The sequence below is a fragment of the Photinus pyralis genome, unplaced genomic scaffold, assembly GCF_008802855.1.
Source record: "Photinus pyralis isolate 1611_PpyrPB1 unplaced genomic scaffold, Ppyr1.3 Ppyr1.4_LG8, whole genome shotgun sequence".
Taxonomy (NCBI): domain Eukaryota; kingdom Metazoa; phylum Arthropoda; class Insecta; order Coleoptera; family Lampyridae; genus Photinus; species Photinus pyralis.
The window spans coordinates 20,516,879-20,535,208 of record NW_022170819.1 but is presented as its reverse complement, the minus strand read 5'-3'; the positions used below and the strand labels follow the sequence as shown (position 1 = coordinate 20,535,208).

The window sequence follows — 18,330 nt, the reverse complement described above, 5'->3', positions numbered from 1 at the left end:
TTGTTGAGGGTGCTCTCGCTGCTGGGGGTTATGGAATACCCCTCCCCCTAGACCCTCCGGTATTACGTTTTGCCCCGAAAACATTTAGTGTAATGTTTAATTACCTTTTTCCAAAGATCACTGCGAGACTGGTAGGGTAATAGAGTTTTCGAGTCCTCCTTTGGTGAGGGTACTCTCTCTGCTGGGGAGTATTTCATACCTCCCAGACCCCCGGTACTACGTGCTTCCCCAAAAACATTAAGTGTTAGCATTAAAACACCAACTTTCAAGAAAAGTCCAACGACTTTTTTCAAAAAGAATCATGATAGTTCCTAGTACTGGGGGATCTGCGGGCATGGACTATCCCTTGTATTATTATACAAAGAATCAATTAGCTTTTCTCAAAAACTACTACGAGAGTGCTAGGGTAATAGAGAAAGAACAAGTCCTCCTTTGCTGAGGGTACTCTCTCTCTGTCTCTCTCTTTTGGGGGGTATTCAATATCCCCCAGACCATCGGTACTACCTCCTTCATGTAGTGTTACCATACCACTAAGACGATAAATTCCTAGGAAAAGACCAAAGACCTTAGAACCGAAGCGATTGTCCTTTCCCAAAATCAATCATGATAGTTTTGAAAGGCGAGAAACCTAGTTATGGGGGGGTATTCCAATGGCCCCCAGCATTATTATACAAGGAATCAATTATCATCTCCCAAAGACTACTAGGACTAGGGTAATAGTAATAGAGAAAGGATTATCGAGTCTTCTTTTACTGGAGGATATTTTCTCTGGGGGGTGTTCTAAGCCTAAAACGATAATTTTCAGAATGAACCAAATGCGACTGTCTTGGCCCCAGACCAATCATGATAGTTTTGCTTGCAGGAAAAAACTAGCACCGGAGAAGGGGGACTGGGAGATATGGAATACCCTCTCCCACATTATTATTATACAAAGAGTCAATTACCCTCGCAATTACCTTTTTCCAAAGACCATCACGAGAGTGCTAGGATAATAGAGAAAGAGTTATCGAGTCCTACTTTGCTGATGAGGGTAGTCTCTCTGCTGGGAGGTTTGTATATCCCCTCCCCCCAGAGCTCCCTGCTCCCTGTATTACGTTCTTCACCGAAAACATTGAGTTTTAGCACTAAAGTGATCATTTTAGAGAAAAGACCAAAGACCAAATGAGACTGTCCGTTTCCGAAAACAATCATGATAGTTTTGAAGGGTGAATTTAAAGGAAAAACTTAGTACCGGGAGTCCGAGGCGTATGGAATACCTCCAGTATTATTATACAAAGATTCAGTAACTTTTTTGAAAGATCATTACGAGAGTGCTAGGGTAATAGAGAAATAATTATAGAGACCTCCTTTGCCGAGGATACTTTATGGGGGGTGCTAAATTAAACTACCTACCTATATATCTCTTGCAGTTTCCGAGATCCCAATGGTGGCCCTCGAATTTGAATCAGCCTGTATTTAAAAACCTTAACATTTTTGAATAGAGAAAATGAAGAGACCTTGTCCGCTTGTGATAACAAGCCCATATTTCCCATTTAAAAAATGGGGGGTTGTAACGGTTACTCGAAGGGGGTTGAAGATAGGGACCATATTGTCACGTTGAAGAATGTTTGTATAAATATGTCACCTCGCGGACCCGGAACGCGAATTAAAAGAAAACAAATTTAAATTTGAGTGTATTTTCGTATTTTATATTAATTTTCGTTTGTAGTTTAGCAGAGGACGTCATTTTTGGGGTTTAGTGAATTGACATACAGCCAAAAATAGAAATAACTCACCCTTGGCCTTCTTAGTTCAGTTTCTTTAAGAAAAGGGCGCCATTACCATTCAGTCCGTTTACTATTGAAGTCAAACTATGCTACATACAACCGCACCGCTTTAACTTTCGACAAATACTGCGCGAATATTGTTACGTGAAGCGATAACAGGTAGAGATCAACACCTCTGTATCTTAGTCACCAATACCTTAATTGAAATTTTAAATAAAATCAACGGTCGCTTTTGACTAGGAACTTATTTTTTCCCCACGAGATGCTGTTTTAGCAAGTAAAAAGCGCATATATTTTACGTGGGTGATCCACGAGTCTCAAAGTTTGAATACCTTTACCCTAGTGGTGCCAAATAAACTACTATCTCTAAAATTGTAAATGTTAAAGAGCGAATTTTAAAATGCGAACATGCGCAGATTCAATTTTCTGATTTATTTAGGGGAAAAAAACATTGAAACGAGCCAAAGTTGCGAAATTTCTAAAGTTTTGCGTTCCGAGCACCTTCACTCAAATATTGTCCTGCGTTTTTTTAATCTCGTGGGTTGGTATTTTGGTTTTTCACAACCGACCCACGCCTAATATGGCATTTTCCTCTTGATGTGCTTCGAAAGGAAAATTGAGGCTCTTTTTCAATTTCTGATAGTGACTCACCCCAAAAAACTTCAAAAAATTGATTTTTTCCCAAAAAATGAGTTACTTTGAGAAGTTTTCATTATTTTCTTCCGTCTTCGCCTGGCCCGGAAGTCAAATAAGATTGAATCTTATATTTCCACTCTCTTTTATGCTGGAATATAAATTATGCTAATATTTTATTATCATGTTACCCACCTTTGAAGTTTATTATGACTACACAAGACAATGGTAGTTTGCCACAATCTTATTTGGCATAAATGACGAATGTGATTATTTCTCATGACTCCTATTGTAATCTGTTACTTGATAGGTTTCGAAAACCTACTCTGTATGCAAGCATGATACCCCTATATTACAGTGAGACAGGTCATGACCAAGCCAAAGGCGGGCGCCCTGAACCCTGCACATATCCCTATATTGTTGTTATGGTAACACAAGGTATGTCCTACTGCTGACCCCTGAGCTCTTAACCATTAACAGTATATTATGGGTGTTCTTCATACCGTGGGCCCTTGGTGTGAATGTCGGGCTCCGGTACATAACAGTAGTAATAAACACGTTAATCAAATTCTCCGATATTGTCGTGCAGTTTGAAGGCCAAGTTGAAAACTATTATAATGTAAAATTGTTAAATGAAAATTGGAAAAGAACATATCCTGGAAGGTTTTTTCTACCTAGTAATCAATGAGGTCCCTAGAGCTACCCTCGTGTGACTTTGAGAGGGTAACACTGAATTGAATTTAAATTTGATTGTTTTTGTTATTAACGTTTTTAATTAAATTTCAAACCCCCATTTCTTACGTTTTGTTTATTTTAGCTGATCCGTACAGCGACACACACATCCTCTTTTCACAACACAATGTAGATCCTATACCACTAGACTTGACGATCACGTGCCATGAATTTCCGGTAGTTTTGGCGGGAGTTTTGATAATTGGTTTTGAGTTGCGCAGTCGTTTCTCGACAAATTAGTAGATGTAAGATTCTTTCCCAGAATTCGCTATGTTGTTAACTCAGACTCAGACAGACATATTGGTAGTTTTGGCACTAGCCGTTATATTAGGTGGCACCAACTGATTTCTAATTGTAATAAATTTCCTCGTAAATTTCTGATTTTCGTGAGGCAACTTCCGGTATAAAACTGAAAATATTTGACCTCGAACTGGTTCATTGGGCGACACATATACTGGGTATGTCAACGAATTTATTAGACAAGCCATAATTTCTAGGTGTTTCAAAATGAGATTTGGTATAGGTACTTAAATGGTACGTGAAGAGGAGAGTTTTTGCATATTTTTCTTTTTCCGATCACTTCCGGTTTCACCGGAAAGGGTGCAGGTTTTAAATTTTTTAATGAAACACCCTGTATGTTTATATTTTTGGATTTCTAAGACAATTCTGAATCAGCATGTGACATTTTCAAAAGTGTTTCGGCCACTTGATTTGTTTAGAGCCACTTTTAATATTGCATCTAGGTGGCCATGATTGGACCCAAACTACTCTAAGGACCTTAGGTGATCTCAGGAAATTACAATCGCAAAGTTTTAGTGGCTAATATGAGACAGAAATAAAACAATTTGGCAAAAGTACATTTTTGTGTGCACTTTCCGAAAAAAAAGGATTTTTTGACGAATTTAAGGATATGAAATATTTTTATCCAAAAATGTAAAAATATACAGGGTCTACATTTAAATATTCAAAACCTGGACCATTTGAAGTGAGCGACACCCAGTATAGGTACAACTTTTCAGAAATACTTACATGCGCATTAGTTTCCCATATACACTGTGTCCAAGGTAAGAATGCTAAGCATGAGAAATCGGAAACCATAAGAGATACACACTGTTAAATTAGGAAAAAGTTGCATAATTGAGTAAAATAATATTTTTTTTCTAAATTGAATCGATATTTATTAAACGAAAAATTTAAAATTGTGTAACAGAGAAAATAAGTATTATAACAAATAAATAAATGATATTTTAAAAATTCGGGTTCCGAAGTTATTCGAAAAAATCCGAAATTACCCAATTTCGATTTTTTTTCTGGCTCTGTTTAAAAAGATATAAAAAAACAAATATCACTTCTTCACTCACTTTTTATTTCTGCAAGATGTTGCCCATAGAGTTTCACTGCGACGTTTCGTCTTTGAGAAACCATCATCAACTTCATATAGATGATTAAGAGGGAGGGAGATTTTTATACATGAACATTTGAAGGACGCCTGGCATACATATAGTGCAAAGCCAGTGTCTCCCCCTCGCCCTCAACTTTGGTAAGGGGCAAGAAAGAGGGGGTTCCTGTCGTTGAGACCTTTAATTAGAGTACCTACCATGAAAGATAAAACAAATTTTTTGAAAATGACATTTTTCGGTTTTTTGACCATAACTTCGCTATTTGAAGAGCTACATGGACTTTGAAGGCGACAATTAATCAGCATTACATTCTGCATAACTTTGGCCATTAAGCGACTTTGTATCTCTTACGGTTTAAGAGATCCCCATAGTTGCAAACAGAAATATTAATTAGGTACATTAATTTTAATTAGGAGTAGCTTTGAGTTAATTTTCTCAGGCAACCTATTTGCAGTGTGTTTGTTTGCATAATAAAATTGCTAAAAAATGTAGGTGCTACCACGATTGGTGTTTTTTCGTTCATAATTTCTTTTTCCTACAATCTATTGACATTCCTGCACTAGTGCGGGAATTGATCACTTTGCGCACGCGATACGCACTTGTTAGGAAAATACCCATTTCGTACACTACAATGTTACGTCAATAGTGATACATTTTGCTATAGTAACTATAAAGTCTTGAGTCAGTTACCATGGCCACGTTTATTGAAAGATGCGCACATTCTGAAGGCTTTCAAGTGACAAGATATTCTGGCTAAACCAATTTTCGTTGATTGAAATGGGCAGTAAACTACCCATCTCCGACGAATATGGTCGCTCAAAAATACCTAGGCTACCGTGGTTGCCGCTTGCAAATCCAAGAGGAGAGCATCAACCGTCGCGTTACGTTGAAAGGGCGTACCGCGAAATGGAATATCCGCCACTGATCGCCAAGAAATCGCTGACCAAAACTAGGCTGTACAAGGACACATATGAATATTATACGCCGAGCGAAACTATAGGTAAGATGTCGAATGGTCAGCGATGAACTAACGGTTTGTATAGGTTCGTGCTTTACCCCTAGTGCGCAGGCGTTTAAAATTCAAAACTTAACAAACAAAAAGAAAAAACCAACGCCGAACCCCTTCGGACCGGAAGGTAAATTATGCTACCCTCCTAGAAAAACGAAAGAACAAATTGAGGAGGAGGCGAGAGCTGCGGCACGTCACAGAAAGAAGAAGGAGAAAGATCCCGGATTTGTATCGCTAATGGACCTACTGTCGGGAGAGTACAGGAGAAAAAGGGAACAGAAGGCCATGGAAATATTGCAACGGAAGGAGAGACTTCGACAAAAACGTGAACTGATGAAAGTTGATCCGTATATTCAGGAGAGGGAGTAAGTTTTATTAACATAGTTTTTTCTAGGCATTTGTTTTAGAACACTTACCAAGATGGAAGCTGTTTTACCGGTTCATCCAGATGAACAGAAATTTTGGTTGGTGAGGGAGGTAGAGCTGGAGATGAATCGTTTGGTTCGGGTTGAAGATATTGAACGCCTCGACTATTATTGTACAAGGGTACATTTCGTGCGTATTGCAACGTCTTAATCTTCGATATTGTAGGGTATTGATGTTGAAGTGTTATCACCTCTCCCTACAAACCTTGTCGAAGAAATACAGAAAAGAATTCCGCAAAAATACCGTTATCTTTTCAATTATTACCGAATTGTTACCAGTTTTAATTCTGAAATATTAGAGCACTACGAACAGAGTATGAGGTGGAATCTTTTACGGTACATTTTGAAGGATCGGATGGAGAGAAAGCGTCTCAACATACAAACTATTCCGTACGAATATCCGACCTTGATTATTCGAGGACCGGCTGTATGGCATACATCGTACGTCATTGGAAAACAACTACTAGAAAGACACATTCACATAGAAAGCCCGGTACTGATGAGAATTCGTGACCTGTGGCAAGAAGAGTTAGTATCACAGTTTTTGGTTGCGCATAAATTAATTCGAGCAATTTACAGGTATTCGAGCATGTTAATTCTTCCAATAGCTAGACTGTGCGAAGATGACGGATTTCCCATGGACATCGCAGCAATGTTGGAAAAAGTTTGCGACATTTGCGAACAGTCGAGGGACGTTCTATTAAACCAGTGGTACCCAAAGTGTGCAGATGTTATTTTAAAACATAGGGATCATTGGTGTCCGTTCGTGCCAAAAATCGAAGGGGATTCTATGATGATGATTGAAAGTTACTTTGACTGTGTAAATGCCTTGATGGGGATTCAAATTCGCGATCTTATCAGTGTCAGTTTGAAACATTTCGTTGAATTTTTACGCCAGTATAAGGTAAGGTATGTCGTTAGTGTAATTTAGTTCAATGTTTTGTTAAGGCAGGAAATTACTACGATGGAACATTTTACGATTTCATGTTTCTGAATACACCTGTAATGAAAGTGTACGCCAAAGTGGTACCTAATTCATCACAGATATATCTCGAGCCTACCTTTGAGGAAGTGCGTACGATGTTACGAACTTGTTTTGTGAAGATACTGAACGTAAACGCAAAATTACCACGAATAGAAAACATCATGTTTCCAGAATTTCAACACAAAGACACATACTTGTCCTCCGTCTCCGACGGAGAAGGTCCCATTGCAGATTTAATAGAAGAAGGAATGTCATATTTTGAAATGAACACTTTGGGACCCGAACTATATCTAAGCTTTTATAAACAGTTCCACTATATTTTAGATGGTAAAGCGAAAAAGATGTTGCACGAGTTTTTGGCAATGGATCCACCGCCCATTATGAAGGAGTACTGTAAGAGACTTGAAATCTACGATGTTCAGAAAGAAGAATTTATTATGTTCAGAAATTCCATTCCCTTAAACTTTATAAGCTTGGAATGTGGAATTTTAAATCAAACGCTATACGATCTCATCGACGAATTACGAACGCACATTGTAGAGATCTTTATCAAAAGAAATTTCGCGCGAAACCGCAAGTGAGTTAATATAATAATCTTTTGCACTGTTGGTAACTGATAACTCATTCTCGCACTAATGTCAAAGATCATACTACACTAAATAGCCAGTTTTTCGCGCTTAAGTAGTTCTGTAAAAGTATTGTAGGGGGCTTTCAATGTTTAGAACGTAACCGGTTCATCCGAAGCCGCATTGTATGAGTTCAAATCATGCCATAAGTATAGGGTGGTCAACTAAGAATGCCATCGTAGAGGCTTGGGGTAAAAAAAGTAATTACTAAAACGGCCACGAGAAAAACCTGGAAACTATTTTTAAGTTTCTGAAATGGCCGCTAGGGGGCGTAACTGCAATCTGGAACTTAAAAAAGTTATGTTTCTGCGAATTCCGCTATATTAACCTAACAAAAAAATGTCCGGTCTTTGAAGTGGACGATAATCTGAACCTTTTTTGTTTGACAATTTTTGCTGTATCTCTAAAAAATAAAGTATTCAAAGGTTTCCATAAAGAACACCCCCTAGCGGCCATATCATAAACTTAAAAATTTTTCCAGGTTTTTCTCGTGGCCGTTTTAGTACTAACTCTTTTTACCGCAAGCCTTTACGATGGACAGGTTCCCAGATACAGTACCTCACATTCTTATTTGGTCACCCTGTACAAAGAATAATTATTGTATTAAAAGGAACACACATAAACATGACCAAGTCTACATTCCTCTCTCATTTATTAAGATAAAATTACGTTTGTACGTGGGCGTCCCTCTTCAGACAAGGTCGCGAATATTCTGTTCCAAACAGGTTGTTAAAAGTAAAAAATAGTTTGGAAGGTTTACACACTCTCATTGTATTTTTCTTAACCAACTAATACATTTTCATTATTTTTGGGATTTAAGTCATGCAAAAACGATGACGTAGGTACCCTCAACTCACTGTGTATGGTGATTGGTACGGAAGAGGTGAGGTGGGGGTAGGGGGCGTTTGGCGAAACCTACAAGTAAAAAATAAGAGGAGAGAATATAACACGGTGATGGGAAATAGCATAACACGCGACGGAAGTCGTCATCATATCACTTCCTTTGCGCTGGTCAGTTATGTGGACTTGACTTATCATAAAACAGAAGAGACGGATGTCAGTTTTGTTTTATTACACCACTGCCAATAATGACGCATTTCTCTCCACTCTTCTCGCACTCTTATAACTTCCTTTTTGTCCATTTCCGTCTCGACCCTTTTTAATGCAAGGTTCTCTCCTTTTATTTTTTACTCGTAGGGCGAAACTGATCACTCGAAATTGCCCACTAAATATGAGAACTTTAACAAAATGTATTACCATAATAGGGAACGAAGGTTTTTGACCTGGCAATTGTTTCAAAATACATCAATTAACTTGAAATTTTAACAGTAGGCAGGAATTAGCCTATAGGGATCAAAATCGATAAGGATGTCCTCATCCCGAGGGGATGCATTTTATAAAGTAAAGTAAAGGGTAAGTAAATACTTTTTTAATGAAACCACAATAGGGGTTGATTTTTAAGGGTTGAAATATACTGAAATAATGTTTCAAATTATCCACTCAACTCATCTGAGCCAACTTTTACTAACCTTAAGCTTTAATGTGTAGTTTTATAGGTGTTTGTCAAAAAGAGGTACCTAGTTTTCACTCCTAAAAAATGAAGAGCGCCCATTGACCTAATATAAATTTTGAAGTGGAATGTAAATGAACTCAAATTAATAAAATATGATGAAAAGTATCTACTTGAAATCAAAAAAAAATTGAAGGTTGACCATTAGATATAGCAAAAATTGAGACCTTAAAGAGACAAATTGTAGGTACCTTCATGAGTTTTGAACTTAAATCATCCAATTAAGTGTGCGTTAGGGCTAGAATTTGTACATTTTAAAAGCGGGTTGGTCCTATGGTTAAGGGCTGAGTGAACTATAAAGATGAGTGAAAGAGAACCTACCTTGAAAATAGTGTAAAATTAAACACTTATCAAATACTAGCTTCATTGACACCTTCTAATGCGACTACAGAACGGTTAAATGTGGTGTTCCGCAAGGAAGCGTATTTGGTCCTCTTCTATTCCGAATATATATCGACGACTTAGTTGCTTCTTTCCTCACGGTTAAATTTACCTTATTTGCAGACACAACTTTCCCTGATCATTCACAAAGCTTGCTGTAACACATTCATGCACAAAATTTCTCGGCATTAGAATTTATGGTACCCTTGGCTGTAAATTGTGCAATTTTTCTTATTAAAAGCGTAAAGCAAATTTTGGCTAACGTCTAAGCAAGTCTTAATTCAGTTTTTCCACGTTCCCGTAGGACTTTCGTGAGGTGCTTTCCGAGTAGGTACACCTAAACGCCTTCAAAGAAGCCTACGTTCTATCTTCTGCAGTTTTGACTGTAATATCCCGTTTTTTCCCGTTCTCGTCTTCTTATTTGTACGGTTTGAAGTGCATGTATTTTGTTGATCTGCGTTTAGTGTTTCTTTTTTGAGTTTTTAATGAGGAAACGACGAGAAAGAACTCCTGATAGCAGGAGGAAAAGAAAACGGAGGAGACTTTTACATAAACTGGAGAAGTTCGAACGTGTCTCGACTAAATAGAAACGAGAGTGATTCCTTAGCCTCAGGGATATGCCTGATACCACTTCTGACCACGGGAATACTCCCAAATTGGACACGGATATTTTCCTATTGGCATTGCACAAAAGCTAGAGAAAATCGATTCTTTTATTAGAAAAGAGCTGGTAGCCAGTTGGCTAGATATGATAAAGTGTATCAGGTTAAATGAAGATGTTCAAACGCAATGTGTGCTCGTTACCTCCTCCGGCCAATTGCACATCTCTAGAGGCTCCAAAGCTAAATTTGGAAAGGGCGGCAGCTATTAATGTAGCGTCAAAGAACCGAGACAACCGTATGTTTTGTTTTCAGACACATTTGGGATGCAGCATTTCTGCAATTGGAAGGGCGCTTCCTTTGCTGTTGGAGTAGGACAGGTTTATATACAGGCTGCCCATTATGTATGGAATATAGTAAATATCGAGTGTATAGCTATAAAATTTTTCTATATGAACATTTTATTTCCCATAATAAGGCAGCATTCAGTTGTTTTTATTTCAGAAAAAAATGAGTAACGAAAAATAATAATAATAATAATAACAATTGCATTTTTTTAAATAGCACTTATTTATTATTAGGCTCATTTGATAGAGATTTTTTTTTCTATGATATAACATGTAAGTCCCCTAATAAAAGGAAATGTTTTCAAAAAAATTTATTATAATTACATCAATAACATTAATCTAGATATCCTACATCAAAATAAAACAAATGAACATGCACGTTTCTTATTAAACCTTGAAGACAAAATGAAATTAGCAATAAAATGGTTTTCATCGCAAATATTTTTATTATTAACTGCATGGCAGTGAACTAACGTATCATGGAAAGCTTGAAATCATTGTCTGAGTATTCTGGGAGAAATTGCTGCAGCAATTAGAACTAATTTTGTGTTGTCTTCAAGGTTTATAAGAAATGTACACATTCATTTGTTTTATTTTGATGTAGGGTATCTAGATTAACGTTATTGATGTAATAATAATAATTTTTTTTTGTATTAGGGTACAAAAGAAAAAAAAAATCCCTATCCAATGGGCCTAATGAAAAGGGGCACTGACATTTAAAAAAATTCAATTGTTTTTTGTTGCTGGTGTGATTTCTGAAATAAAAACAACTGAATACTGCCTTGTTATGGGAAATAAAATAATAATAAATAATGGGCACCCTGTATATAACTTCCAAGAAACACTCCTAACTTTCGAAATTATGAACCGGTTTAGGGTTAGTGTAACTCATAAATATTTTAGTCAGGCGAGATTGAGGGCAGCCAAACATTTTGAGAGAGTGAGCCGGGATTTGAGGCCTGATGCTAGGCCAGAAGCTTTGGCGGGACCGTCAACCTTTCCACCAACGGACTCATCCCTTTTACAGTGCTCGACCACCATCCTATCCTTTCTACAGGGGGAGAAATCTAGCAAGGATGCAGGGGCAGAGGACAGAGGAGACAGAGTTTATTAACCTACAAAGAAGCCTTAACTGACCTTTCAAAATTTTGAGCTATTAGCCTAGTGACAAATTGTTTTGGGCAATTTAACTCAAACATTTTTTAGTCCCGGAACCAGACGGTAGCTTTCGTTTAATTTTGCACTTAAAAGAACTGGAACTGGAACTGGAACTTATTGCTTATAATCGTTTTAAGCTGGAAGATATCAAGAGTACTGTTCAGACACTAGTTTTCCAGCTAAATTAGATTTGCCTATTTTAGTACAAGGTCCCATATAAGGTCAATCTTCGCTCATCTGTATACCGAGTGAAATACATTTTTTAGCAATCTTAAAATGTAAACAAGCACATTGGAAATGGGTCGCCTAAAAAAATTAAGTCAAGACTACCATTGATTAAAATTAGTGCACCTAATTAATATTTCTGTCTGCTTTTATCACATGGACAGAGCGCATGCGCACTCTCTTACGTTCAATGCCGATCAACTGTAACGCTGCGTCCTTTTCTTTCGCACAGAACAATACACCTGATTCTCTCTCATAGGCTAAGTACCTGGAATTGCGACAACCATACTGTTCCTTTTGAAAGAAAAGGACGCAGCGTAACAGCTGATGGTGATGGTGTACTCATCGATGTAAGACAGTGCGCATGCGCTCTCTCCATGTGATAGAAGCAGACAGTAGATACTTATCTAATGCAATAGTGAGAATAAGACCATCTATAGAATTGCTGGGTTTAGTTTTGGAACAGCTTTCTAATAGCATACGTTCCAAATGTTTACAGAGCGGCCATCTGAATAGATACGATGTTGGCTAAATTGGGTCAGAATTATTAAATTTAAAGCGAATTTGAAAGGCTAACTCTTTTAGTTTTCATAATTTCATTTGTAATTTCATATTTTACCTACAAGAGAACTAGTAGAAATGGGCGGTTTAAGCTGTCCTAATTTTCCTCCAATTGAGGTTTGGGCATGAAAGTTTTGTCGGTTGGCTGCGTTGAGTAGTTAAAGTGTACGCAATGCTGGAGAGATGTTCTTAAATTTATACTTTCAGTACCTTTTCCTTGCACAATCTGTCTTTTTTAGTTGCTTAAATTAATTGCAGAATATGCGATATGTTTGATGAAATGTCACAACGAGTAAGCGAATCAACGGACACGGTCGCAGCTCTGGTAGAGTTACAAAATTACGTTATCGAATGTCGAGATGTCACTCTGTTCAATTTGCGAGAATCAATAAGAGAAACCGCCGAAGACGTCTTGTTTCTTATGAACTACGCTCACTTGTCCTGTATACCTAACATTATACGAGTTTATCCGACTAATTTACAATTTTAGTGGAGGATATTCAGTTGAACTGTAGAGTATTCATGTGGCCGAAGGATATGGAAGTCGTGATCGACTTGGCATTTCAAAGGCTTACTTTGAAAAGGGAGCAGGCGGAGGCAATGCTAAAAAGTCGCCTCGTCCAGTTTGAACAAAAACTGATCAAGCATAAGAAGCAGCTGAATATGTTTAAGAAGCGGGATCCGCCAATTTTGACTATTGATGAAATGACCGAGTGCTTGGAGACGGTTCAAGCGCTGTACGAACGATTAAAGGTAAAGGGGAATCAATCCGCCGACATGGATTATCACATTACTTTACAGGAGGACAAGTTAGAAGCCGAGCAGATCAACTTTGAAGAGCAACTTTTAGATTTGGAGGCATCTCCATTTATGACCGTGCCGGAAATGTTAGCAACAATCGAACCGTACGAGAAATTGTGGCACACTGTCCATCACTTTCATGTGGAGTACGAAAAATGGTAAGATACCAATTGAAATTTTTGTCGCGCGACTAAATCCATTTTGAAGGTTTTACGGGCCCTTCGCCGATTTGGACGCCGATGCAATTGTCGAAGAAGTGGAAGCAATGTGGCGTACGCTTTACAAATTATCAAAGACTTTACAAGATAATCCGGGGGCAAAGAGAATAGCGGAAATGGTGCGATCTAAAGTTGAAAAATTCAAACAGTTTCTTCCGGTCTTGCAAACAGTTTGCAATAAGGGCTTACGACAGAGGCATTGGGATAAGGTGACAACACAACTCTGATCTTTGAGTGTTTATTTCGCAGTTTTAGATCAGCGAAATTGTCGGTGTGCAAGTGGAGCACTCGAAGGATTCGTCACTGAACGAAATGATCGAGTACGGTCTTACAAAGTACGCATCTCAATTGGAAGAGATTAGCGGTTCGGCCACCAAAGAATACGCATTGGAGAAGAGTTTGATTAAAATGGTTGAAGAATGGACCGATATTAAATTCGAATGCGTTCCATATCGGTACGTTGAAAAGCGCTAGTCACATGTTAAAAACGATATAATTTCAGGGAAACGGGAGTGTCTATCCTTTCTGCAGTGGACGAAATCCAGGTTATGCTCGATGATCATATATTAAAGGCTCAGACAATGAGAGGCTCGCCATTTGTAAAGGCATTTGAAGATCGCATGCAGAAGTGGGAGGATAAATTGATAATGATGCAAGACATTATCGAAGCATGGTTAATTGTGAGTTTAATTTAATTGATTCAAATCGGTTATTGAAATATTTGACAAAATAACATTTCTATTATTTATATTTCTATGGTTTGTACCATCGGTCGATTTTTATATTGGGAGGCCAATTTTAATGCATTCACCCACAAATTTTTAAATGGGATGAGGGTTCAAATTTAGAAGGCGTTTTCATTACTTGCACAACCGGGTTTGAATTTGGTAAAGGACCAAGGAAACAGAGAGGGAAGCATGTGTTCAATAGCAGGAGGAAGTTGTGAATCGGGGCTTTTCTTGGTGGTGGACGTTAATCGTTACTTTTTGTTTTGGTGGAGGGTTTTAGTGTATGGCAGTCTGGCGTAATCGAGTTTGTTTTTGAAAGACAGTCAGTCTTGTTTAGTTGAAAAGTTCTAATATAAGAAAGTTAGATACCTACCTAGTGATTTAAGAAATTTTATGAATACAGTGAACGTTAATGCGAGTCGAGCTGAAAAGTTTGTATGCGCTTACGAAAAACCTTTCTTTATGGTTTCCCAGTATCCGTTAAAGGGAATTCTTAAGACCGCTTTTAACGGTGATATTGTATGCGAGGTACAATTTGTCGTTAGAATTCACTTTGTAGGCTTTGGGCATTCAAAACTGCTCTTGCTCAGTAAGGTACTGTTTGGGTGAGTATTTTCAGGGCTAATGAAAAAGTAAAAAGTGTTAACAGTTTCATTTGAACCAATAGCCCATCAGTCAGTCATAAAATCGCCTGGCGACTGGGACTAGCAAGAGACGGCTCCATAAGGCGCAATAGCTTTGTTCGCGGATGCAATTCTGAACCAGTTCATGGATGATACGCATGCGCAGTTTAAAAAGTAACGTTCGCGGTTAATGAATTAAAATGCGCTTTACGTCGATTCTGAATTCGTTCAGAATTGCATCCGCGAACAAAGCCAATGTTTCAGGTGTATCCGAGATACCGGTATCCGGGCGACTGTATCCCTGTGTAAAAGCGGTTTAAGATAGTCTTGAAAACAAATACCTAATCTGAGTTTGTGCTTTTTCAGGGGTTGAGCATAACTCCCAATCATTTATTACATTATATAATTATTTATGGAGAAGGGGGGGGGGGCGGCAGGACCGTAGTCAGATTAGTTTCTCGGAGCGGGCAAATAATTTATTACTTACGCAACAATGATCTCAAAACAGAATTCTGATATTAATATTAACATGTAGCAATAGCGTGTTTTCTTTTAAGGCTCAACCATTGAATAAGCATTTTAAACCACATCCCCTAAAACTACTCCGGGCGTCTTTTCCCCTACCTTTAATATTTCAATATCGCCCCACACCCGCCAATTTTGAAGTTACAATGTAATTACTTAAATAGTTTGTTTTTTCTATAAGTACCTACTTGAATCACAATCTCCGTTTTGCACACTCAAAGGCGTGCGAAATCAGATCTTTAGAACACAAGTGCTTTTAAGGTTGCTAAGTATAATGTTAACTTTAAATATACGCAGCCAAATCTGTTCTATTTCTTAATCGCAGCATTGTTTGAATTTTTGAATGGGTGCGCCAAAGGATAGGATATAAATACCTTTAACATCCCTCATATATGTCAGCATTAACGATGCATTTAAGACTTTGCCCGTAAGATGCCTATTCAACCACAAAAACAACTTTTAATATTCTTTATAATAAGATTTACTGGATTTGGATTTTGCACCTACCAACTTTTATTCTACTTTTGCAACAAGCCATTGAATGGACGGTGTGTTATTTTAGTCATTTTATTTACAAAGACCGTGACTTTTATAAGCAAACGTCAAGTAACATTTCCAAGGTTATTATGGAATTATAACTAAACAGCCCATTTAATTAGACATACAGGGTGATTCCTATAGTACCTGCCACCGTTTGGGAGCGTATAGGGGGTGCCTAGGGGAAGTCTTTTCATATAGGACACTTGGGGTCGGAAATCCAAAATAAGGGCACCAGAACCAAATTTATCTTCTGGAATTTCACGCCTGTATGTAGGCAACCCAACCGACCGACGTTTCGCGTGGAGCGATGCAGAGCGAGTTAGCGCGAGGAAGCGACATGGGAGGGAAGGAGGGAAAACGACAGTCAAAAGCAATAACGTTTACAAGTGTTCAACGTGGCCACCGTTGTTCTCAATGCACTTCCTACATCTAGCCAACCACTCCCCTCGAACTCGCGTGAAGACTCCTATGTCCTGGCGAACAGCCTCTCCGGCCATGACGACGCGCGCAATTAAGTCCTCTTCGGATTCGACGAGAGTCTCGTAGACGTGCGCTTCCATCACACCCCACAAGTAAAAATCTAATGGGGTGATGTCGGGCGAGCGGGCAGGCCACTCCACCGCACCTCCACGGCCGATCCATCTGTCCGGATAGGTTTGGTCCAAGTGTTCCCTCACCTGCCGCCCGTAGTGAGCAGGGCACCCATCGTGCTGGAACCAGTGGTCCCAGTACAAGTTCACTGGAACATCCATTAAAAGTTCTGGTAGCACCTCGCGCAGGAAAATCAGGTAATTATGGGCATTTAGACGCGGAGGGAGGATGTAAGGCCCCAGTAGGTTGTCCCCCAGGATGCCAGCCCAAACGTTTAAAGAAAACTTGTCCTGGTATCCTCGCGTAAACGTTTCATGAGGATTGTGCTCCGCCCAGTAGTGGCTGTTACGAGGATTGAAGGTCCCCTCTCTTGAGAATCCTTTCTCGTCAGTAACTAGCACGCTCCTCAGAAAGTTCGGATTAGCTTCTTCCTCCTGGACGACTAAGTTGCAGAATTCCAGCCTCCTTTCATGGTCACCCGGCCGTAACTCTTGCACTTTCTTAAACTTATAGGGGTGTAAGTTGTTGTTGGCGATGTTCCACACTGTGTGTTGACTACAACCCACCTGATCTGCTAGAAGTCGAGTGCTAGTACGCGGGTTTGCCTCGAAACGTTCCAACACATCCTCCTCTAAGGCATTTACCAACGGGCGATCGCGATCACGGGCGCTAGTGGGCTGCGAAATAGGAGGAGGTCGGTGTAAACAAACAAACTTTTCGAAATGGGTGCTTAAATGACCCAAGTATCGATGTGCATCACGAATCTGTGTGTAAAGTTAAGCCTCCGTCAGCTTACCTGCAATTGCCCTGTCTCGCACAGTCGGAAGTGAACTTCTTGAAAGACCTGTCTGCAGGGTAACTGACGGTTTGGATACCGCTCAGCGTACGCTCGTCGTGCAGCTCGTGCGTTACCATTTGCCAATCCGTACATGAAGTGCATGTCCGCGTATTCCGTGTTAGTAAAACGTGCCATAGTGTTTATTCACTTGATACGCGTCGTTGCAGACGGGATTTCGTGGGTTTAATAGTATATTATTCCATGAGCATGTAATGGTGGCTATTACTCATGAGAATGTGTTTGCGGCGCGAGCCGAAGGCGAGTGCCGTAATTCATTCGAATGAGTAATAGCCATTACATGCGAATAGAATACTATACTTTTTCTACGAATATTTGGCAAAAATTAATGAAAATATTCAAACTTATCGTTTGCTATCAAAGCAATTGCATTTGGGGTTGGTAAGAGTTATTTTGTCAATATTTAAAGTTGGTCATACTGTGACAAGTGAGATCCGATATCCGAGATGTCAAAAGGTTGTCATGCTTTCGTTTCTCATTTCTTAAAATTTGATCGTTTTCGTTTAAATTGTGGGTTTACTGCTATGTAATTATAGCTAATCGCCTAAACATTGAATAATGCGGATACTACCAAAACTACGACAAAGTAACAGGCATGTGCGACTTACGAAGTAACAGAATTTGTACGAATACTTAACCTCACTTCCTATTTTTACACTTTGAAGATCCTTTTGTAAATTGTAAATAGTTGTCTTTTAGGTCGAGAAAATGGTGTAACCTTGGGCGTAACAACGTAACGAAATGATAATGACGATACTTATTTCCAAGTGAAATATTCTAGTTCATGAAAATAAGCGAGAAGAAAATTTTCGGAAAAAGAGCTGATGGCATTTGAGAGTTGCTAATCCATGAAATGTTTATATACATTTCCATATTTATGTTTAGACTTTTCCGGCTATACATTTAAACATAATTGTTTTGCCGTTTCTGTTATATTTGGCGGCGTACATTTTTGCTATCCATCTTGACACTTTCAAATTCGAATTGCGTCGGTAGTAGTGATCTTTTCCTTTGAGTTCAATTCAGCAACT

The 18,330-nt window shown here is 38.7% G+C and overlaps 1 protein-coding gene across 2 annotated transcripts in view; it reads left to right on the top strand.

The window, feature by feature from the left end:
- Window positions 1-5,276: 5,276 nt before the first annotated feature.
- The window catches only part of LOC116177818 (dynein heavy chain 3, axonemal), a 52,815-nt gene continuing 39,761 nt past the window's right edge, over window positions 5,277-18,330 (top strand). The window contains exons 1-12 of one of the 2 annotated variants that reach the window (XM_031496940.1): window positions 5,278-5,531; window positions 5,575-5,905; window positions 5,948-6,086; window positions 6,132-6,493; window positions 6,545-6,869; window positions 6,914-7,527; window positions 12,676-12,860; window positions 12,908-13,170; window positions 13,219-13,376; window positions 13,426-13,645; window positions 13,692-13,891; window positions 13,939-14,116. In XM_031496940.1, coding sequence (XP_031352800.1) covers window positions 5,309-5,531; window positions 5,575-5,905; window positions 5,948-6,086; window positions 6,132-6,493; window positions 6,545-6,869; window positions 6,914-7,527; window positions 12,676-12,860; window positions 12,908-13,170; window positions 13,219-13,376; window positions 13,426-13,645; window positions 13,692-13,891; window positions 13,939-14,116 — 3,198 coding nt within the window. In that variant the 5' untranslated portion in view covers window positions 5,278-5,308. Of the gene's footprint in view, window positions 5,532-5,574; window positions 5,906-5,947; window positions 6,087-6,131; window positions 6,494-6,544; window positions 6,870-6,913; window positions 7,528-12,675; window positions 12,861-12,907; window positions 13,377-13,425; window positions 13,646-13,691; window positions 13,892-13,938; window positions 14,117-18,330 lie in introns of both variants that reach the window. The other variant, XM_031496939.1, reaches the window with a different exon arrangement.